Here is a 23,727-nt window from a genome sequence, read left to right on the forward strand (position 1 = left end):
TTGACTAATTAGTAGGCAAAAGATGGTCTCAACTTAATTGTAAACTATGCTTTCTCATGGAGGCAGGGAGGAGAAGTAGTTGGCAAGCTCCACCACCATTCCACTCACCAGTAACATCAGAGGGACTCTTATGACTCCCAAAAGGTCTTGCCATCCCCCCGACTCATCGATTACTCTATATGCTGAGTATTAAGACCCAGCCCTGTTGGTCCTCCTAGAAAATCTCTATTTATTTATTTTTAACTTTTATTTTTTTAGAGATGGGGTCCTGCTGTGTCACCCAGGCTTGAGAGCAGCAGTGTGACTATAGCTCACTGTAACCTCAAACTTCTGGGTTCAAGTGATCCTCCTGTCTTATCCTCCTGAGTAGCTGGGAATACAGGTACGTGCCACCATACCTGGCTGATTTTCCCCCTAATTTGTTGGAGATGACATCTTGCTATGTTCCCAGGCTGCAGAAAATCTTCCGATCAGGGAAACTATATTCTTTATGCACATTAATATTAACTATCAGGCTTATGTCATTTCTATGACTCTTTTTGGCCTATTTTCCTTTTCCAATAATTCTAAGACACATCAATATGCAATCTTTTCTTAATTTATTAACTAGCTTAAAATACTAAAAAATTAGATGTCATGGGATAGAATATTTTCTTTAAATATTAAGTTTCAATTTTGGGAAACAGAAAATGCATTAATTACTTTAAAGAACTACCCACTGACAGTCACATTGTTTTCCATAAAATGAAAAAAAAATGTGCCAGTTAGGAAACAGACAATCCTCAATTACTCCCCCAAATACGTAAACTTTACATTGAGAAATGAACTCTCAAGATCAAGAAGGTGGTAAATACATCAAATAAGCCAATGAATGAGGGCATACCAGTATATAAATGGTATACTCGAATATACCATTTATATTCGAGTATAGAATATAAATATAGAAATGGTATACTCGAATCAACTGTTTTTGGTTTGGACCGAGTTTCAAATTTATACTTTTAGTTTTAATGCTATCATGCCTGTCATATTTTAAAAAATGGTCCATACTAATAAAAGAACTGCAACAGTAGAAAAATAGAGGCCAGAATAGCAAAGGCAGTAGTTTCTATTCTTGTCTCTCAGGCTTTCCCTGGAACGTTGAACTCAGTTTTGGATTGTACTCTCTGATCAAGCTGGTGAGGGGCATATAGGGAAGAGTTAGTAGAATTGGGCATGTATGGCCCAGAGACAAGACTCAAGAGGACCTTTCAGTTGCTTTGATGATCAGAAGGGCTGATATAGCTTGGATATCTGTCCCCTCCAAATCATATGTTGAAATGTGATCCCCAAATGCTGGAGGTGGGGCCTAGAGGAAGGTGTTTGGGTCCTGGGGGTGGATCCTTCACGAATGGCTTGGTGTCCTTTGTCAGTACTGAGTTCATATGAGATCTGGTTGTTAAAGAGACTGGGACCTACCCCTCTCCCTCGCCCCATCTCTTGCTATGTGACATGTCTGTTCTCCCTTTGCCTTCTACCATGAGTAAAAGCTTCCTAAGGTCCTGACAAGAAGCAGATGCTGGCACCATGCTTCTGTACAGTCTGCAGAACCATGAGGCAAATAAACCTCTTTTAAAAATAAATTACCCAGTCTCAGGTATTCCTTTATAGCCACACAAAATGGACTAATCCAAGGGCTGGCAAGGGAAAGACTCCAACAAGAACAAAGATGAATGTCTTGAATTTGCAAGGAAACTCATTTCAGCTCCAATATAAGAAAACACTTTCTACTTAGAAATCTCCAGAGAATGAGAGTGATCCAAAGCAGGACTGAGCTGACCCAGGAGGCAGAGAGCATTCACACAAAGTAGAGGAATCTCTCCTGAAGGATTGTCATAGGAGAAATTCAGACACCAGGTGGAGGCAACACAGATCCTTACAACCTAAAGATTTCTGGATTCTCTCATTTACTCTGGGAGAAACTTCATTTATGCATGGAATCACCTATGTATAGAAAACCAAAACTCACCTGCAATCATGGCACTGATTGTAAAGAAAATATGATTAACTGGCACCACTGTTGTCGTATTGTAGAGTTTCGTGGCTTGATTCAGGAACCTAGGGCAGAAGGCACTTACTGGAGTTTTGGCTTTAAGAGACATTCAGCAATAAGTTAACAATAACTTCAAGAAACACGTGTTTTTTAGCTACAACTACAAAGGGAAAGGAGGTGCAGTGAAAGGGCATTTCCAATCAGCAGTCATAGCTTATATGCATCTGATGTATGAGATCAGATGTCAGGTTTTATGGTCTGTTTAAACCAACAACAGTAACAATGAAAAGCAATTAATCATATTCCGAGGCCACAGAAGTTTGAGTTGGAAGCGATTCAAGCTGCTGGACCAGTATCACACTGGGCCTGATTCATTAGGATAGACCCTAGAATCTGTTAAATATCATATCTGGGGAATAGTAGAGCTATCCATTGACATGCCATGTGCCAAGAAAGAAGATGAAGTAAAGGAATGTTTAAGGTTTCAAAAACAATGCTCAGCGCTCCAGCTGCAGAGCACATGTGGGAGCTCAGCTTCTCATTCTGGCCACCAACACAAATGCAGTTCCCACAACTGTGCTGTGCTGCCCTGCTAGGGACTAGATTGTTTTTTGAAGCAGTGAATTGCACTATCACTGGGGTGCTTTTAAAAAGCACTAATGCTTAGGTCCTACTCTAGAGAAATTGAAAAAAGTACTTTGTGGGTAGAGCCTGTGTGTGTGTGTGTGTGTGTGTGTGTACATACACATATGTAGGTATACATAAATGCATGTATGTGCATGTATGCATGCAAGTACATATACGTACGAAAGCCAGGTCATATACATGCATGTACATATATATGTACAAAAACCAGGTCATTTTAATGGGCAACCAGGGCTGAGAACCACAGTTGTACAGTGTGATAGGTGCAGGAGACTGAGACAAGGGTGACAGGATGCAGTTTACCCACAATTGTGTCTGCCTGTCAAATTTACAAAGTATGGTATGAAGATAATGCCACTAATCCCAAAAGATACTGTGGCAGTACCAATTAATTCAGAAGAAACAGATAAATGAAATAGCAAATGCAAGTATTAGAAACACAGGCTTATAAGGAGATGACAAACCAGTGATAAAACATTGGGTTTCTCCAGTAATTCTCCACAGACCTTGTAACAGGGCCTATCTTCAGCCCATAACAATTAGACGGTATTTCTCGCACCTACAGAAGGAACCACTCTTGTACTGATTTTGAGCTCTGATTTCTTATCTGGGATGGTGCTTTTGCATAGCATTTTGGGATGAACAGAAAACTTTCAGGTCAACTCAAGAAAGCCCAGCAGGCAAAGGCACAATCCCAATGTGAGAGATGGAGGGGAAGTGATTAGAGTCGATGGAGGTGGGGGCAGGGAAGAGCAGAAATTAAAAACGTTCCATGTCACCACTATTAGGCCTCAAGAGAAACATAAAACAATCATTCCGAAATCCCATGGATACAAAGGAAATTCTGGCCAAAGATGCAAAATTTTGGGGAAAGGATTTCCCTCCCGGCCAAATGTCTGGTTTCGTCCATCTCTGGGCAATTAGTGAGCATGAGCTAAGAAATGAAGGTGAAGGGTTCATGTGTGTCCTATATTTAGAATGAAAGCCTGGATGTGGACCTGCCCCTTTGATTTATTGCTAATGACAACCTGTGTACCATGGATATTAATTACAAGCAGAAGAGCATCAGGAAAGTATCAAAGTGCACTTAGCTGGATTAAGGCTGCGCTTTAGAACTCACAAGACATGAAGGCAACGCTTCATAAAAACTCATTATTGGATGAAAAGGAGGAAGCAAGGCATGTTGGCTGAGGACAAGCTACAGGCCCTTCACCCTTAGAAATCAGTTGTATCTTATTTTAATTATCATCTGAAGCCAGTGAAGATTAATGCCCAGAGAAGCACAGGAATATTGAAAGATTAGTGAGTATGCAGAAGCTAACTTACTTGACTTGGAAAACACAAGATGCTATCATGATGATAAACATGATATAGAAAATGGGGTAAGTTAGTTGCATTTTATCCATCATAGAAAAAGTGATCATGCCTGAGACGGCCTTTACTGAAATAACAGTCAACGAGGCTGAAAAAGAAAACAAAAAACACAAATAAAGAACATATTTGAGATTGAATTAACAAATAAATATCTTAAGCTTATGTGGTAGAGTAGCAAATATACCAATTATGGTTTAAGAATGAACACGGTTGTGAGAGGTATAGGAAGGGATGTGACATTAGTAAGCAGTGGCCTTGTTGCTTGAGCTGTGCTGGATATCAAATTTGCGTAAATCAGCTAAAGATCTGCTGTGTGACTGTTTTTTTTTTTTTTTTAATCTGTGGAGCAAGATGCTTCTTTTCCATCCCTAACTGTTGAAAGAATTCTGTGGAGGTTATAATTACTAGTAGATGGGAAAGGCAAAAACAATGGAGGGAGGAGATAAGAAAAGTCAGATTGTCCATGTGACATTAATGAAAAAATAACTATTAAACTATACTGAAAATTTAAAAACCAAATAGATGAGAAGACTGGAAAGTGAAATGCAGCTCACTTCTTGAGTTTACTTAGAGTTGTACTAAGTCATTGCTTCTCAGCCTTTTGGCTAAAATCAAGTGAGTTGTACTAAGTCTATATATAAGCCCTTTTGTTAGGAGACACCTAGAAGTTTCATTAAGAATATTTTTGACAATGACAATAATTGGAAGCAGGACCAGAGTCGAGTATTCATTTCTCAGGGTGGACCATCAATTTAAGGTTTACATAAGCAATAGCTATTTATGTTCTATGCTAAAGAGGAACTCATCCCTTATGAGAACAAACTTTTCATAGGTTCCAAACAGCAATTAAGAAAAAGTAACTTGATAAGGTTATATTACTATGAAAGTAATGGAGCATTTTCTGGCAACATCATCTTTCTGTAAGGAAGAAAAGAACGCTTTCTGTCTTATGTCCCTCGAAGTTACTGTTGCAAATAATTCCATAATTTAGCTAAAACTCACTGAAAGTTCAAAAATAATTTTTACATGAAATAAAAAAACTATAAGTCAAAGGCAATGTGAAGGAGAAATACTCCTTTTGTTGCTGTTGATCTACTTGGTCATAATATATCTGAGTTTTCTTCATTTTATTTGAAAAGGTATTTTATGTATGTGTGTGTATATATATATATATATATATATATATACACACACATGTATGTATTTGAAATATATATATATTTAAAACAGCAAGTGGTGGCCAGCCAAGAAGAGCCTCCCATAATATCCTTTTCCAAAAACTGAAAATATACTTTAACTTGAAGGGTACTAGGGCACACTTCCAAACTAGGCATTTTCTTTTAGTTAAAAATCATAATTGGCTGGGTGCGGTGGCTCACACCTGTAATCCCAGCACTTTGGGAGGCCGAGGCGGGTGGATCATGAGGTCAGGAGATTGAGACCATCCTGGCTAGCACAGTGAAACCCTGTCTCTACTAAAAATACAAAAAATTAGCCAGGCGTGGTGGCGGATGCCTGTATTCCCAGCTACTCGGGAGGCTGAGGCAGGAGAATGGCGTGAACCCGGGAGGCGGAGTTTGCAGTGAGCCAAGATCAGGCCACTGCACTCCAGTCTGGGCGACGGAGCGAGACTCTGTCTCAAAAAAAATAAATAAATAAAGGAAAAAAAAATCATAATTGACAGAGGAGATCAGGTGATAAATTCTAAAAACAAACCCCAATTCTCAACAAAGAGGCCCTTACAATCAGGCCTTTCTCCATCTTAAGATGTCTTTTGACCTGATTCTTTTACATATTTCCTACTGATTATGCCAATAGTCACATCTTAGCTAACCTAGGCATTTTAAATATCTATAGAGATCTGTGTGTCACTTGATGGTTTAAGTTTGTAGGTTAGCTCTTGAGGGACCTTGATTTCCTTCTAAACACTACCTGAAATTAGAACACAATGTGATTATGATCTTGTGGTCTGAACAGCCAGGTTTCCCAACGGGACAATTAATGGAGAAGTAGTTGAACATACTGTTCCATTAGCCTCAGAACCTCAGAATTGCAAAGGACCTTAAAGGTCATCTGATTTAACCACTATCTGATTTTATATTATACTTAAACCCAAGACAAAGACAGAACTAGAATTCTCTGTTATTGATAGCTAAACAAACTATCAATTTCTGTAGCCAATCATGATATTTTCAAAGCATGCACAATTGTCAACTGATTAATCACTATTTTAACCTGTAAGTTATTTCTAGGCTGGTGTTGAGTACTTCTAAGTATTTCTGGGAGGTGGTTGATGAGGATAGGTGGAAATACATAATTGTAATGCAGTGTTCTTCTAAAGTTATACTTAAAAATAGAAAGTACTTAGGTAAGCACAGAAAAAAAAGATGAGAATAAACTACATCAAGATATTGTCAGTGGTTATCTCTAGCACTGGGATAATGAATTAACTTTAAATTCATTTTAAAAAAGCTACAAAAGTAAACACATCCATTTAAAAAGTTTTGGAAAAGTGGAAAAGCCTGGAAAGGAAAATTAAAATCACCTGTAGTTTCAGCACTCACCTCAAATCATTTTTGACATTTGGACATGTTGTTATTTTCCTATCTATAAGGAATAGGTTACAACACGTGAATCATAAGGTATATGCTACTTAGGAGCTTATTTTCCAAGTACATACCACTTAGGAACCTGTTTACCTAAAGTATTTTCTATTCCATTAAGTATTTTTCTAAAGCATGAATTTGTATGAATTTATTTTGGCAATTCCCTATTTTTGGATATTTAGATTGTATTCATTTTTTTTAACTATTAAAAGTGGGGCTGTGATGAATATTCTTGAACATAAGTCTTTGTTTATCACTCTGCCTATTTCCTTAGGAAAACCACCTAAAGGGGAATTCCTGACTACAGCCACTGTGAAGGCTTGTCAAATATACTAGCAAACTGCCTTCCAGAGAGTACCAGTCACACTCTGTTGTACAGTGCTCAGTTACACAGATTTTTATATTTTTCTTTGTATCTTTGTCTATTTTCTTAATTATCAATAATTACCATATATACTTTCATCATTAGAACAACACTATTTTTTCTAAACTTGTGCTGACCTGTTTTTGAAGTTTGACCCTCTCAATTCCCTCTTAGATTTTCATCAATATACCTCCTTTCAAAAATTTTCCTAGGTTGCCATCAACATTTCCTTATGAGAGCCATAAACATTTTATTTATTAATTTGTCTCTGATAACCAAAGCATTCCATGGATAGAGAAGGACTTCCTGGCCTTCCTGGTTTCCTGATCAACCCAGAGGCTTTAGAGTACTTTTTTTTTTGATATGGAGTTTCGCTCTTGTGGCCCAGGCTGGAGTGCAATGGTGCGATCTTGGCTCACTGCAATCTCCGCCTCGTGGGTTCAAATAATTGTCCTGCCTCAGCCTCCTGAGTAGCTGAGATTACAGGCACCCACAACCACACCCAGCTAATTTTTGTCTTTTTAGTAGAGCTGGGGTTTCACCATGTTGGCCAGGCTGGTCTCAAACTCCTGACCTTAGGTGATCCACCTGCCATGGCCTCCCAAAGTGCTGGGATTACAGGCGTGAGCCATCACACCAGGTCTGGAGTCCTTTAAGAATGATCACCACTACTGGCAAAGTGGGCCACTCACCAGAAGCCAGGTTTCTTTCTTCTGACTACCCTCACTTGCTATTTTCTTTTTTTTAATTCCATTTTTTATCAATCACACAAGCAATATCATGTATTTTGCTACCTTTCATGGATACAACATGACTTTCATAATCACTTTTTTAAAACGTACTAATGCTCATTGTACAATATTCAAGATGAGCACACAGTGCAGAGTGAGCACCTTGGTTCTCATTTCTTGCTGTAATGAGAACACTTCTGGTATTTCACCAACAAGTTCTTTATTAGGAGTGCATATGAAACTTGATGAACTATATTAATGAATTTCTTAAAGAATCCCTCTTTCATTCCCATAGTTAATTAAATTCAAATGTTTACTGTGTGATTACTGTGCTCAATTCTACTTAAAGAATATATACTGTAAATAATAGACATGCTCTAATCTGGCCAGGAAGAGGGGCTCATAACAGCATATAAACATATAAGTAGAATATGTAAGTGCAAATTGTTGTAAGTGTTACAGAGAAGAACCAGCTTTATTATGACCACTTGGGCCAGGCACGGTGGCCCATGCCTGTAATCCTAGCACTTTGGGAAAGTGAGGCAGGAGGATTGCTTGAGCCTAGGAGTTTGCGACCAGCCTGGGCAACATGGGAATACCCTGTCTCTCCAAAAAAAAAAAAAAAAAAAAAAAAAAAAATTAGCCAGGCATGATGCCACGCATCTGTAGTCCCAGCTACTCAGGAGGCTGAGGTAGGAAGATCACTCGAACCTGGGAGTTTGAAGCCACAGTGAGCTATGATTGTGCCACTACACTCCAGCCTGGGTGACAGAGCAAGGCTCTGTCTCAAAACAAAACAAAGACCACTTTGTCACTGCATATGATTTGCTCTGTGTTTTGTTTGCTAATTTTTTTTTGGATTTTTGTATCAATATTTAGCAGTGATATTAGTTCATAGTGTTTTTTGTTTCTCCTGTTTTGTTTCCCATTTTGGGAGGTGAGTCTTATCTGATTATGTTTTCTAAAAAGTAAAAGCTTTCTTCTTATGTCCTCAAATAGTTGCAACAACATCAGAATAATCTATTCCTTAAGGATTTGAAGATATTACCTTTGGAACTCTCTAGGCCTGGTTGTTTTTTAGGATATAGCTTTTTAACAACTCCTTTATTTCCTCCATAGTTATTTTCATTAAGAAATAAGCAATTCATTCAAATTTATATACATGCACATCTATCTATCATTTCTATTTTGGGGTATTTGTGGTTTTTCTTTTTTTCTGATGGAGGATCTATTTTATCAGTTGTCTTTTAAGAACACATTGTTGCGTTTAGTTATAAATCCATTACTTTTCTCTTTTCTATTTCATTAATTTTTGCCTTTTTAATTAATTTTAATTAATTCTTTCTGCTTTCCTTAGCTTTATTTCAGTATTTTTTCTAATTTCTTGAGTTGAATGCTTAATTGACTTACATTTAAAGCAATCAATTTCTCTGAATACAGCATTAGTCATAAACTCTAGGTTTAATATTAAGTGCTTTAATAATAATTTAAAAATATGCTGCAATTAAATCTTGGTTTCTCCTTTGCACAGCTGCAGTTTAAGGGTAGTGTTAACATTTCCAGGTGGTAGGGTTTTACTGGTTTCTATTTTTGTTAGTATTTTTCTGTTTTTATTTCACTGTGATCTGAGGATGTGGTCTGTATTCTTTCAACTTCCTGGAATTTATCAAGGATTTCTTCATGGCCAATTATATGATCAACTTTTGTAAACGTTACACAGGCACTTGAAAGAAAGTTTATTCTCTGTTTTCAGGATTTAGAGTTCAATATTAGAGGTACAAGTTCATGATTAATTATTCAGATCTTCTGTCTTTATATGGTTTTCTGTCTAATTATCTTCCATGAACTGAGAGAAGTCTCCTAACTCCCTTATATTTCTGTTAGTGTAGTTTTGCATTTTCTGCAGATTTTCTATTGCATATTGGATATGATATTTTGTGGATTGTGCTCTTTTTGTCAGGATAAATTACCCCTTTTATCTCACTTAATATTTTCTGCCTTAATTTTCATTTAGTAATATCATGACCTCCTGCTTTGTTTTACTTTCAGGCTGATTTACCTTGTTTTAGATGAAAATTTATGCATGTAGCCAAAACACTTCGCAACCTGCAAGGGCCAGTCAGAAAGGGTGCTGGCCGTGGCACTGCTGGAAGAGGGTCCTGGAGAACCCCTGTCTTAGTATTTATCATGATGGGGCTGGGGTTGAGAGGAGGAGATAATAGGGGAAAGAAGCATGGTGGCTGCTATTTGAATAACGCTTACAGCTGTACTAGTGCAAATTGGCTGAATCCAATTTCAGAATCATTTTCAAAATCAGTCTGGAAGTTTCCATGATGTCCAATTTGAGAATATTTCTTTCTTTTTTTTTTTACTAGGTAAACGTATTCCATTTACATTTATTATCATAACTGTTATGCATTATCTTAATTCTGTTATCTTACATTCCTATTTAAAGTTGGCTTCATTTTCATTATTTTCTTATATAAGGTACATTTTGTTTCTTAGTTGTCTGCTTTTGTTTTCCCTACTTGGTAATTTGGAAAGAAACAAATATAAAGTTCTCTTTCTGTTCTCTTGATCTACAGCATACCTGAATATAGCACAGAGTACATTTGTTTCTGTAAGTAACTATCAAAAACACAAATTTTCTAGTACAAAGGAGAGAACTAGTTGATGAGATAGGAACATGAAAACCCAGCACCTCATTAACATGGAGGCTGCATGCTGCCCCAGGGGTATTAGTACAGCCTTCTGAGTCATGGCAAACCGCGCGTGATGTGTGGGCCATCTGACTGGCTAAGAGGAAATGAAGGAAGATTTACAAATACATTTTTTAAAGGGAATTTCCTAAATAATTAGTGAGATCTCCTAGTGTTGGTATTTATGAGTGAGAGAGAGAGAAAGAGTGTGTGTGTATGTGTGTGTGTGTGTAGGGGTGGGGGAAAGAGAGAGAGAGAGAAAGAAAGAGACAGAGACAGAGAGACAGAAAGAGACAGAAAAGGAGAAGGGAGGGAAGATACATTAAAAATACATACTGGGCTTATCTAAGCACTCATTTTCAACTCTAACAAGGTGCCTCTGGAAAAACAAAGTAAATGGGTTGGTAAACAATGAATGAAAGAAATGTGATATTTAAGAAAATCATACTGCTTACTTACATCTATGTTTCCTATTAGTCATATTATAAAGTTTTTAAAGAAAATATAAATAGTATAGGTCTTGTTAACCAATTTCTGACACAAGAGTTTTAATTGGGATCATTAATTTGTTTCTCTTTTAAGATTTTCAATTACTTGTTAACAAAATATCTTCAAATTATCAGGGAGCAAATAAAGTTATCAAGAAGCAAAAAATCCTTAAATGTATTTTTTTAAAAATTAAGTATATATCAATTGCAGTAATGGACAGGCAACATATAATTTTTATAATTTAGACTCAGTTTCTTCCTATAGATCAGAGCTGAAAAATATAAACAATGAGAAAGGAGTAGAATGCTTAAGTATTTTCCTTCAAACCTCATTTATGACTCAGCACAGCTCAATTAAAGAATAAGAAAACAAAATATGCCTTTACCTAGAATTGCCACCAGGGTTAGCAGAATCACCATGTGCTTCATTCCTTTTCTTTTATACAAATACAGGAGAATGCAGAAAATTAATATTTCTAAAATCTAGAAATGAAAAAGATGGAAAAGAGTAAGTTATTCTATGCAAAGTCTTCAAAATGTCACACTTCTCATTTTGATTTTGCAGCAGTTCTCATATGAGAATTAAGGGTGACTGAGGTTCCTAGGGATGACACAGGAGAGCAGTATAAGCACCTCGGCCATCCAGACCCAGAGCTCGAACACCCCTCTCCGCCAGTGATGCCCAAATCTAGATCTCCAGTCCTAACCTCCCTGGGAGTTCAGCCTCATTTCCCCAAGTATCTACGAGACATTTCCACATGCATGTTTAATAGACATGCCACAGTAATGTGGGTAACACCTCCCACTAGATTCCCTACCTTCCCAGCTTGTTCCTCCAGGGCCTTTGCCTGCCAGTTAGTGGCATTGCCACACTCCGTGTTGCACAAACCCCAAACCCCTTTCCCCCACTCTCTGCCTTCCTCTAGACAGCTGCATTTGCTTCTAACTCATCTCTGATTTTACTCTTGCCTCTCTGTAATCAAGCCATTCCACAGCCAGAGGAATCATTTAAAAACAATTTGGATAATGAAATATTTTATTCATAGAGAACATATATGACGCACATCAAAGGGATTTAGAGTAATATGACAGGCACTCACAGACTCTCTACCCAACCTAAGAAACAGAATGTACCGACACCTCTGAAGTCTCTCATGTGCCCCTCTCCAGCGGCACTCCCCTCCTCCTTCAACCTCCCCAGGAACCACTACACTGAAAATCTGTGTTTATCATTCACTTTCTTTATAGTTTATCGCATTTTTATATGTCCCTAAATGGTACCCAGTTTATTTTTGCATGTTTGGACTTCATACAAGTGGAATCATACTTGCTTTCACTTGCTTGCTTTTTTTCACCATGTATTATATTTGTGACATTCTTCCAGTATGATGCATGTGGTAAAAATATAAACTAGACCCATTCATTCCTTTGCTGAAACCTCCTGTGGTTTCCTATCACATTTAGAATAAAATCCAAACTCCCTCCTGGATCATAAAGTCATAGGCAACTCCCTGGACCTAATTTTGTACCGCTCACTCCTGGATGGTCCACTCTGTGCCAGCCTCATGGCAATTTTTAAAAATTCTTTTTTTTTTCCCTAGTTCTTTGCAGTCTTCAGATTGCTCCTGCCTGTGGGCCTTTGCACTGACTGTTCGCTGTGCCTGGAATGCTCTTTCACTGATCTTTGCACAATGGCTCCTCCAAGTCACTCAGCTCACAGGTCAAATGCCACCTCTCTGAGAGTTCTTCTCTGACTCTTCTGATCTAACAGAGCCACTCATTATCCTGTCACACCCCCAGCTTCAGGTTGCTGTGGAGCATTTTGCCATCATCATTTCTTGTTCATATGTTTATGTGTTTCTTGTCTGTCTTCCCTACTAGAATGCCAGCCCTAGAACAGGAATCTTACCTACTCTTTTTGCCACGCAATCTCTGGTGCCTGGCACACAGTCGGTCACTCAATGAGTACTGATGGAATTAATGAGTAAATCACACCTCGAATTTATTATGAATAAGTTGCCAAAAAAGACCTAATATCTAATAAACTGTTCAATAAATATTAATTGACTGAAAGTCTAAAATTTTCCTGTCCTTAAGAACTTTAGTGTAATTTTGAGTTCTCAGTTTTATTTTTAACATCTTTTTTTTTTTTTTTTTTTTTGAGATGGAGTCTCACTCTGTTCCCCAGGCTAGAGTGTAATGGCTCAATCTCAGATCACTTAAACCTCTCCCTCTTGGGTTCAAGTGATTCTCTTGCCTCAGCCTCCCAAGTAGCTGGGATTACGGGTGCCCGCCACCATGCCCGGCTAATTTTTGTATTTTTAGTAGAGACAGGGTTTTGCCATGTTGTCCAGGTTGGTCTTGAACTCCTGACCTCAAATGACCCACCTGCCTTGGCCTCCCGAAGTGCTGGGATTACAGGCATGAGCTACTGCGTCCGTCCCAGGCTATTATTTTTGACGAGATGGTATTCTTGGGCTGAATTTGTAAGTATGAATGTTTACTTTTCTAACAGCTAACAGTACCATCATTAATTTTTTTTCTTTTTTTCTTTTTTTAACCACAGGAGTTAAGGACTTCACTATTTTGAGGAATGCATTCTACCTACAACGCCCTCTCTAAGTCAACCTAAATTTGTTTCCATTCAAGGGCTTGCTTGTGGGTTTGTTTTTTTCTCTAATCCTTTGTGGGCATGGGAAACAGCAGGCCCTTATCTTCCTCATTTAAAAACCTTTTCATCTAATATGGAAGATGAACTCATCCCTTTGTCTTTTCTTCTCCTGGTAAATTAAACCAATTATTTTAACTGTTTCTTATGGGACTTATTTGCCAGACCCTTGATTTAATTGAGTAGTGCTACAAAAGCTATTAAACTTGTATCTCTTTGCCTTCCCTAAAACGGCCATCAAAACATTGGGTGTCCTAATTTCTGTGCATTTCACCAATTGTTAACAGAAATATCCCTCTGGGCCCAGTCTCCCCTCAACCACAGGCTTCCATTTCTCACATGAAACAGTTATAGACAATTCACAGCAGTGTTCGGGCCGCTGTATTTGTTGCTGGAGAAAAGAAAGCTCTTCCTGTGTTAACACACAGAGCCTATTAGGTAAATCGACTCTCATGCTGATTATTAATTTTTGCAGGTATTTGTTATCAGTTCTAGAAACCATGTATAACTTTTTTCATGTGTGGGCAAATTCCATCTCTGTGGCTTCAGATAAATAAAACATGAGTTCTCATTATTCACAGAATAACTATAGTTGCCCTGGTTCTGCCTCGTGGCAAGAAGTCACACAGCTCCTAGGAATAAAATATTAAAGCAGTATGAATTAATGCTGATTTTTTTCTAGCAACATTTTTTTTTCTCCCTGAAAGCATCAATATTAAAGAAGCTGTGATTTCTGCAGGTTGCGGTGCTCCAGGAAGAGGCTGCATTATTGATTGCAATCTCACAGGTTAGAAAAAGTAACAGCACTTACTGTGTGTCCCCCACACCCTGTGCACTGTTCTCAGAGCTTCCTGTTACGAATTTGTTGAATCCTCACAACCACTTAGGAGGTAGGTGTTATCATCAGTTTACAGGTGAGGAAACTGAGGCTCAGAGGGGCTAAATGATGCAGCTCTGATAGGCAGCATAATGGCCCCCATAGGAGTCCCTGGTCTAATCTCTAGAAGCTGTGAAGATGTTGCTTTACATAGCAAAGGAGTTTTGTATTAGGTTGGTGGGTTGGTGCAATCCTTCCTTCCTTTGTTTTGTGTACCAGATCGGAGGAAAAGTTCCTGGGCCTTGTACCTGTGAGGTTTCCATTTGATGTAAGCCTTGAAGGAAAAATAGACAAAAATAGACAATTTTCAATTTGTCAAAGTAGTTACTTTCAATGGGAAAAACCTCAATTAATTTTGCACCAACTTAATACAAAGAGCACTGGCAGCTGAAGGGGTGTGTGGCAAAAGAGACAGACAAAATTTTAGCACTGGATGCCCCACTGCCAGTACCAATATCTGAGCCCGATTTGACCTCATCTTCCCTCACCAAGTTCTCAAACGCATAGCCTATGGCCATAGCGTATGGCTTCTCTGTCCAAAACAAATGAGCTCTGCAAAGGTTCTCTCTAAGGCCATGTTTGGACAAAGATCTGATCCTTGGTAGTCAGTTTATTAATTCTGCAGAGAGGCATTGAGTGAGGTGTATTGGCATGTGCACCCCAGAAGTGAACAAACTGGTTTTGAGTTCTGGCTTTATCACTTAGTACTTACGTGACCTTAAACAAGTTCCTGGGCCTTCCTCAGCCTCAACTTCCCCGTCCATCAGATGCAGAGGATAACAGTGCCCCATGTATACAGCCATTGTGCAGGTAAAGAACAGAATGTAGTCTGAGCTAGACATAGGGCTCAGCCACTCTGCTACCGAAGAAGTGGACCCTTGTGTGGACACACAAGTGCTATTTGCATTCAGACAATAAGGCAAATAACATCATGCCATAGATATTGATGTCCTATAAAAACATACAGTTTTCTCCCTTAGGTTTCTAATACCTGATGGTAGGTTTTGTCGCAGCTTTGCCAGAAAGGCTGACTTAATAATTAGGTTTAGGGTACAGAATGACACCAAATGACAGGTTTGGCCCCAGCATCTGCTGATTTAATTTTTTTGTCTGAGAGAAAATGAGCAATGTGCAGATTATTTTCTGAAGGATTTTATGTTCACAAAAGAGGTTTCCATTTGAATAATCTTTTGGAAAATCTGGGTGAGCAAAATAGCCATGACCAAGCCTGCCAAAGAACATGAAGTAATTGAGAATTGGGGCTGCATTTTCTAACATGGTTTTTGCAGAACATGTTTGCTCATAGGTATTACTCAACAAAAGGTCCTTCCAAGAAAAGGGTCTCATGGTCAAATAAGCCTGGGGCATGTAGGATTAACAAAATCAAACCTTTCTCATTCTTACAGGACTTCTAGCTTTTAACATGCTAACAGAGATGATGAATTTCTCAGACAGGCCATGTTATGCAGAATCTTTCTCACCTAGTTTGACCTTGAAAACCCCACTCCTCTTTGTGTTTTGGCAAGGATGGGGATTGCTCGTCTGCGGCAGACAGGCTGGGAAAGGCTGTTTTAGTGAGTGCACTTTATTCTTCTCTGGCTGGTATACCCTGGGCTTCTCAAATCTTCCTTCCTTTCTTTTCTGTACCAGATCAGAGGAAAAGCTCCTGAGCCTTGTCTCTGTGAGGCTTCCATTTAATGTAAGTCTTGAAGGAAAAACAGACATCTGTCTGGGGCACGCAAACACACAAGACAAGGGGTTGATGTGAGCCAGTGGGTGCTGCAATATTATAATTCCTTTTGTGAGAAATATAAAATGTATTCAGGCTTATAAATATTTTAGAAGTTATTTGATCAGTCCCGAAAGCCAATTCAGGTGCTCTTATTTATACTTGGTATAATACATAGAGTTAGATGAATGATATGTCAAAGAATAGTCTTAATTACTGTAATTATTATCTTTGCAGTCAGGGCTTGCAGAAAAGCACAGAATTTGCCACATCTGAGGATTAAATATTACTTAGGTGTTTAACAGATTCAAACCAAATTTCAGCTCATGATCTTAGTATAAAATTCATCACTTCTAGAGTCTTTAGAGATGCAATTATATAATGAATTAGATTACAAATGAATATACTATAGATCTATTCTCCTTAGAGTCTAATGCCAACAGTGTTATTCAAAAGTGACTTTATTAAAGGTTTATTTTATGCCATGTTATAAATACCTGAAATTATTTACATTTTTCTCTGTGGCATTTACTTTCAAGTATACTTTCTTTATCTTAATATGATTTTTCAGATATATGGGTTTCTCCCAGAGCTGTAAAATTCCTGCTACGGGAATTCCTCTCTCTAAACTTGGTGTCTAATCACCACTTAATGGATATGTGAATAAATTAATGAATAAATTTATTTTAAGAGTTGATTCTGGAAAAATGGCAAACTGCAATTAATCTCAGTACTTTTTGTGGAAATATACAGTTTAATAAAAAGTAGTTTGGATCTCTTCAAATGTTTTCTCTAGTGTTAAAACAATACAAGATAGAACATCATTAAACAATGCTGTTTATTCCAGGAAATAAGTCTTGATGCAGCTTTAATATACAAAGGATTTAACCCACACCATTAATTTTCTGGTTTCAGGCTATGTGACCCTTTTCTTAACTAGATAAAGAATTTATTTTGCCTGCAGGCAAAGAGTAATAATTTGTTCGTAAGGCTTCAAGTCTGGACTATCATGAAATTTTCTGTAAAGTATAAAAAACAGAAGTAAATCACAGAGATTAGAACTCCTAGTGCTTATCATGGACTGATGAAAGCTGTGATAATTAAAGAACTGACTGTGGCATACAAGTAGGAAGATAAATGGGGCAGAGGGGTGGCACAAAGTACGACAGACCCGAGACAGGTGATCTGAGTTAGGAAGCCCAATCTTAAAGGCTGAAGGAGGGCAGGGGTGAGGGGAAGAGCTAGGAAGTGACAGCACTAGGGTAGAAATAAGGCCTATGAAAATGGATTTCAGGGCCATAACATATGAGGATCAGGGATTTAAATAGGCAGGGCACTATGACTGATGGCCTGAGTGATTCATTGATCAACCAATACAAGTTCATATCCTGAAGAAGTGCAGGGTCTTCTGGAATAAGACAGGCAGGTAAATAGATAAAGAGGTCCAATCTGAGCCATGCCCATGAGGGTGAGTTTTCAGGGGTCATAAGGAGATGGGGCTGTGGGTCAAAGGAGGTAGGGGAGGCAGACAGGTACAACAGCACTGCATTATGTGGCTGGAGGGGGCTCACTGGTCAGGTTTGTTTATTAGGAGGAGCTTGTACCAGTGTTGATGATGAACAGCAGGGGGAGGCAGCCTTATTAAGAGGCTGCTGACACAGTCCAAACAAGAGATGGTGGAAGCCTGAATTAATGCAACAGGAATGGGAATGTGAAAAAGGGGTCAAGTCCAAGAGACTTTACATTTCCAACAGGATCAGGGGTAGGAGTGAGGAATGAGGGTGAAGGAGAAGTCATGTGTAGTTTAGGTTTCCAGTATGGGAGGCTGACATGGAAGAGAAGAGAGAGTTTGGGGGAGAAGATAGTTTGGTTTTTGATATGTTACATTTAAGGAGACTATGGAACATCCAGGGATGAGTAATAAGTGGACAGATGAGAATATAGATCTGGAGCTCAGGAGGAGCCTGGGAAGGAGAGGTAGATCTGGATTAGGAAGTCTTTCAAAAGGATGCTGGTGGGTGGGCAATGGGATTCTTTTAGAAGACCCTGGAAGAGTGTGCAGCATCAATAGAAGCGAGGCAGAGGAAGAGGAAGTGCTCAAGAGCCTGGCATGGATTAGTCAGAGAGGAAGAAGAGAAACAGGGAAAACATCTGGAGGAAGCAAGGAGGACAGAGGTTCCAGAAGATGATGGGCCAGGGAGTAAATGCTGCATAAGGTTCGAGAAGAATCAGGACCAAAAAAAGCAATTCCTTTGGCAATTCATGGAGAGGAATTTACTTCTCCAGACTTCTCCTACACCCTCATTCGTCACTCCTAGCCCCCTTTCTGTTGGGAATGTAAAGCCTCTAGAACTTGGTCCTTTTCTACATTCCCATTCCCGTTGCATTAATTCAGGCTTCCATCATCTCTTGCTTGGACTGTGTCAGCAACCTCTTAACCAGGCTGCCTCCCCCACTGTTCATCATCAACACTGTGGGTACAAGCTCCTCCTAATAAACAAATCTGACCGGTGAGCCCCCTCCAGCCACATAACGCAATGCTGTTGTATCTGTCTGCTGTTCGCTCTGCTAGCAAAGTCCCCTACCTCCTTTGACCCACAGCCCCATCCACAGACTGGAGTGAGTGAAGAGTTAGTGGGAGCTGAGGAAGTGGACAGGGCCAGCAAGAGTAGACTATTTGAAGACATTCTTGGTATAAATGGCAGGAGGGATATTGGACAGTTTATTAAAAGGGTGTGTAGTGTATGAGAATTTTTTTTTTTAAACAGAGACACAAGTATCTTTGTAGGGCAAGAGAAAGGAGTAGAAAAGGAAACAAAGGAAATGAAAGTGAAAAGATCTGTAAGTATTTGTGTTCTAGTGGTCAGAATACATATCAGAAATGGCAGGATATATAGAATTCTTGTCATATACACTAGGAACTGCTTCGGTCCTGTACTTAGAGCAAAATTTCCTCAGTAGACATGTCCCTGTAAATGCCAATGTCACACTTTTCAATACTAGGCATATAAAGTAGAATCATACTATTTTACCTGTTTTAATGGCAGAAGGCTAGACCAGTTAGCTTTTGAGGTCACTTCTAATTCTAAAAATGTATAATTTGTGTGCTTTGATTTTTTTTTTTTTTTTTTTTAATCTTGAGACAGGGTCTCACTCTGTCACCCAGGCTGGAGTGCAGAGCTGCAATCATGGCTCACTGCAACTTTGACCTCCTGGGCTCAAGATCCTCTCATCTCAACCTCCCAAGTAGCTGGGACTGCAGGTGCATACTACCATGCCTGGCTAATTTTTAAAATTATCTGTAGAGTTGAGGTCTTGTCATGTTGCCAGACTGGTCTCAAACTCCTGGGCTCAAGTGATTCTCCCACCTTGGCTTCCTGAAGTGTTGGGTTGCAGACGTACACCACCACGCCCAGCCTAATTCTTTTTATTGACTTCACAACTATTTTACCAAACCAGTTCTTGGTTAAATGCTCAGCTAGACTATCCCAGCTTTCTTCTTATTACATACCCTTCCTAGAATATTATTATTCCCCAATCTATACTAACTTCTGTGACAAGTTACATATCAGCCCTTTCAATGATATTCTCTTTTTTTATATCTACAGATACAGCCACTGCATCAAACGAGATAACCTGGTTAACGCCTTCATATTTCTCTATCAGGTCATTTCATTCTTTTTTTTTTTTTGACAGAGTTTTGCTCTTGTCGCCCAGGCTGGAGTGCAATGGCACGATCTTGGCTCACGGTAGCCTCTGCCTCCCAGGTCCAAGCGATTCTCCTGCCTCAGCCTCCCGAGTAGCTGGGTTTACAGGTGTGTACTACCACTCCTGGCTAATTTTTGTATTTTTAGTAGAGATGGGGTTTCACCATGTTGGCCAGGCTGGTTTCAGACTCCTGACCTCAAGTGATCTGCCCCCCTCGGCCTCCCAAAGTGCTGGGATTACGGGCGTGAGCCACTGTGCCCAGCCTCATTTCATTCTTTTATACATCTCTTGGCATTGTAGTACTGTTGTGTGCTCCTCTCAGACAGTCTGTGGCATTGATCTCAACAAGGACTTTTTTTTTTTAAATAAATCACTTTAATCTTTTTTACTGGAAAAATTAAAGATATAAAATTTAAAATATAATAAAAGAGAAAAATACACAAGCTTAAGTATTTTGTATTGGTTGAGAGTACTAATGGGAATATAAATGAATATGGAAATTTTGGAGGGCAGTTTGTCTACATCTATCAAGTTTTTTTTTTAATTATACTTTAAGTTCTGGGATACATGTGCAGAATGTACGGTTTTGTTACATAGGTATACATGTGCCATGGTGATTTGCTGCACCCATCAACCTGTCACCTACATTAGGTATTTCTCCTAATGCTATCCCTCATGCTTATCATCACTGGTCATTAGAGAAATGCAAATCAAAACCACAATGAGATACCATCTCACGCCAGTTAGAATGGCGATCATTAAAAAGTCAGGAAACAACAGATGCTGGAGAGGATGTGGAGAAACAGGAACACTGTTGGTGGGAGTGTAAATTAGTTCAACCATTGTGGAAGACAGTGTGGCAATTCCTCAAGGGTCTATAACTAGAAATACCATTTGAGCCAGCAATCTCATTACTGGGTACTTACCCAAAGGATTATAAACCATTCTACTATAAAGACACATGCACACATGTGTTTATTGCGGCACTGTTCACAATAGCAAAGACTTGGAACCAACCCAAATGTCCATCAGTGATAGACTGGATAAAGAAAATGTGACACATATACGCCATGGAATACTATGCAGCCATAAAAAACAAGGACTTTTTTGAAGAGAACCCCTATTTTGAATAAAGTTCAGTAAAGCAAAATGTGTCCTCAAGTATTGTCCCTTCAACTTGGAAGGGAATGTTTTTTTTTACTCTGAGTTGTCCTAAAACATGTTGCTCTGGAACTTGCTGGATTAATCGATGCGGAAATTGTTCCAGAAAAGGATACCTGGGAAACTAAGGGTGCTTCTATTGCTGACTTAGTATTTCAAATACTTGGTATTGGTCAAATACATTTAGATTTTAATAAGATATTAGTGCTAGTAAGGAAAAGATTATATTCTCTAATATCTGCATGTACCAGTGGTCTGGATAATATAGCTTCAGGGATAGTAAAATATTTAGAATTCTTACCACATAGATCAGGAACTGCCATCCGACAAGGTAATACTGTACTGTTCTTGCTGAGATTGCCTGAGTTATATTTGGAGCAAAGTTCACCAGTAGATATGTTCCTGCAAATGCCAGTGTCGTACCTTTAAATAAAATTGAAAAGAAAAACCAAATTGAAACCAACCTAAAGCTTTTGTTGATGCAGACATTGCCTAGAGACTGCGCATTACTTGTAAAAGTGCCAGTCACCCCTCCCTATTATACTCCGTTTCATCAAACCATCCTTGGATAGCATCCACATTCACCTGAAGGCATTCCCTTCACAGGGGAATAGAGCAGGGGCATGGATGGGGCAGGACATAACTTCCAATTTTTCTCTATTGTTCTGGATAAATCCCGGCATCTTCAGGGAAGCTTTCCCCAATGATCGGGAAGATCAGAATATGTGCTATGAAGATGTGAAAACACCTCCTAAGGTGACTCTTTCCTCATGGGCCAGTAAGTGCATGATGGATCTAGACACATCTCGATCTGTCTAGATCTAGATGGCACAGTCCAGAGGACAGGGAAGTCTATCACATGATGATCTGCTCTACACTCACTCATCCCTGGGGCCTCATCCCTTGAAGCACCCTCAGGTGATGTAACAATTTGAAACTCTGGTAATGAGCACCTTTAATCACTGCCATTTATTGGAGTCCTTTTAGCAGCAATAACAAAGCTGAATGCTGGCTTTGCTGTAGGAGTTTAATTAATCCAATCTAGAATATAGAATTCCAAGGTTAGCTTAGTAAAATAAAAATAAAATAGAAACCACGTCATAAACCTATGTAAGGAGCGTGTTACTGCCGTTGGTTTAGCATTACTTAAAATGACAGAAGGGAATGTGTGTAGGGGGGTTAGGGGGTGAGGCCACCGAAGAAGGGGTGAAGGGAGGACTTGCCCTTCCAAATAATGTTGAAAACTGCTTATTTATATATAATTAGCAGTCTGAAAAAACACCCCGGTATAAGTAGCATATTTTAGATAGCACACTTGAAAACATAATTCAACTTGCTTCATCTCTGAGGTCAGTGCTATTGTGGATATAATTTATAACCAACATAGACTCCAACCTGAAACAATTTGGTTTGTCTACAAAGTCTCACAATTTGAAGGCACCAATTTCCTGTTCCTCTTATGCAAATGACTTAGGTTTTGAACTCTAGTTCCTGGAAACAAATAGCATTTGATTTTTCGCAAAAGCTAGACAACAGCAATTCAGGGTATTGTAGAGCTACAAGGAAGTTTCCTATAATGTAACAATTTATTCTGTAATACTTTGTGAAGACAGATTATATGCAATCTTTAAAGCTATTTCTAATAAGAACTTTAAAAACAAAAAATATACATTATTAAACACTATAATAAAAGCAAATAATAAAACCGTATATAAGAACTTGGGAGAAAATTATTGGTCAGTCATGTCTTTTCTTTGGAAAAAAAATTACATAATTGTTCAAAAGTAGGTCCCTAGGAGGAAGAGATTCAAAAAAACTGTTTTCTAAACTTGGTATGGTAAAGTAGCATATTACTTTAAGATGTCTCAGATACTTCTGTTTCTTTTGTGAAATCCAAATTTCTAGTTATATCAAGCTCCTTTGTCAGACACTCCTTTATCTCTTCTAATAGTATCTAATTCTATTAACTTTCTTGTATTTAAATTTAGTTTTGAGTAGGCAACACATGTATATGTCAAAATTCCAACAATACACAAGGGTGATTGGTGGAAAGCTAAATCTCATGCACCCTGGTGGTTCACTAGTTTTCCTCCTCAAAGTTAACTACCACCACTAGTTCCTGAGGTTTTCTTTTCAGAGATGTTTTATGCATGTGTGTATAAGTGTGCATGAGGTTTTTTTTTTTACATAAATAATTGCGTATTATATAAACTTTTTTGTATCTTGCTTTTTTTTCTACTTGGAACATTTTGGAGGACATTTCACATCAGTAAATGCAGGGTGGCTTCATTCTTTTTAAGTCTACTGGTATTCTGCCTCATGGAGGTAGTATTGTTTACTGAACAACTTTCCAATATTGTCCCTGTTTCACATCCTGACGTATCCCTCCCTACTTCACATCCATGTCTGCATTTGCCTTCCATGACTGTCCCTATCAATGTATATCTTCGTTGCATTTCTTTCTAAATTTTGTAATTTTTGTGGGTACGTAGGAGGTGTATATATTTATGGGGTATATTTCACTGCATTTCAAAACTTTTTAAAAATATAAAATGGCCGATGCTTTTGCAGTTATACTTTCTTTCTTTCTTTTTTTTGAAACAGAGTCTTGCCCTGTCACCCAGGCTGGAGTGCAGTGGTGCGAA

General features: G+C 38.6%; 1 protein-coding gene across 3 annotated transcripts in view; it reads right to left on the bottom strand.

The window, feature by feature from the left end:
• NIPAL2 (NIPA like domain containing 2) overlaps positions 1 to 23,727 on the bottom strand; it is a 109,941-nt gene that overhangs the window by 11,295 nt on the left and 74,919 nt on the right. For all 3 annotated transcript variants that reach the window (XM_002819317.6, XM_009243977.4, XM_024251431.3), the window contains 4 exons: positions 21,384 to 21,505; positions 11,326 to 11,422; positions 4,004 to 4,139; positions 2,009 to 2,097 (listed from right to left, as the gene is read on the bottom strand). In XM_002819317.6, coding sequence (XP_002819363.2) covers positions 2,009 to 2,097; positions 4,004 to 4,139; positions 11,326 to 11,422; positions 21,384 to 21,505 — 444 coding nt within the window. The remainder of the gene's footprint in view (positions 1 to 2,008; positions 2,098 to 4,003; positions 4,140 to 11,325; positions 11,423 to 21,383; positions 21,506 to 23,727) is intronic.

This window comes from Pongo abelii, chromosome 7 (assembly GCF_028885655.2).
Source record: "Pongo abelii isolate AG06213 chromosome 7, NHGRI_mPonAbe1-v2.0_pri, whole genome shotgun sequence".
NCBI classification, from domain to species: Eukaryota; Metazoa; Chordata; class Mammalia; order Primates; family Hominidae; genus Pongo; species Pongo abelii.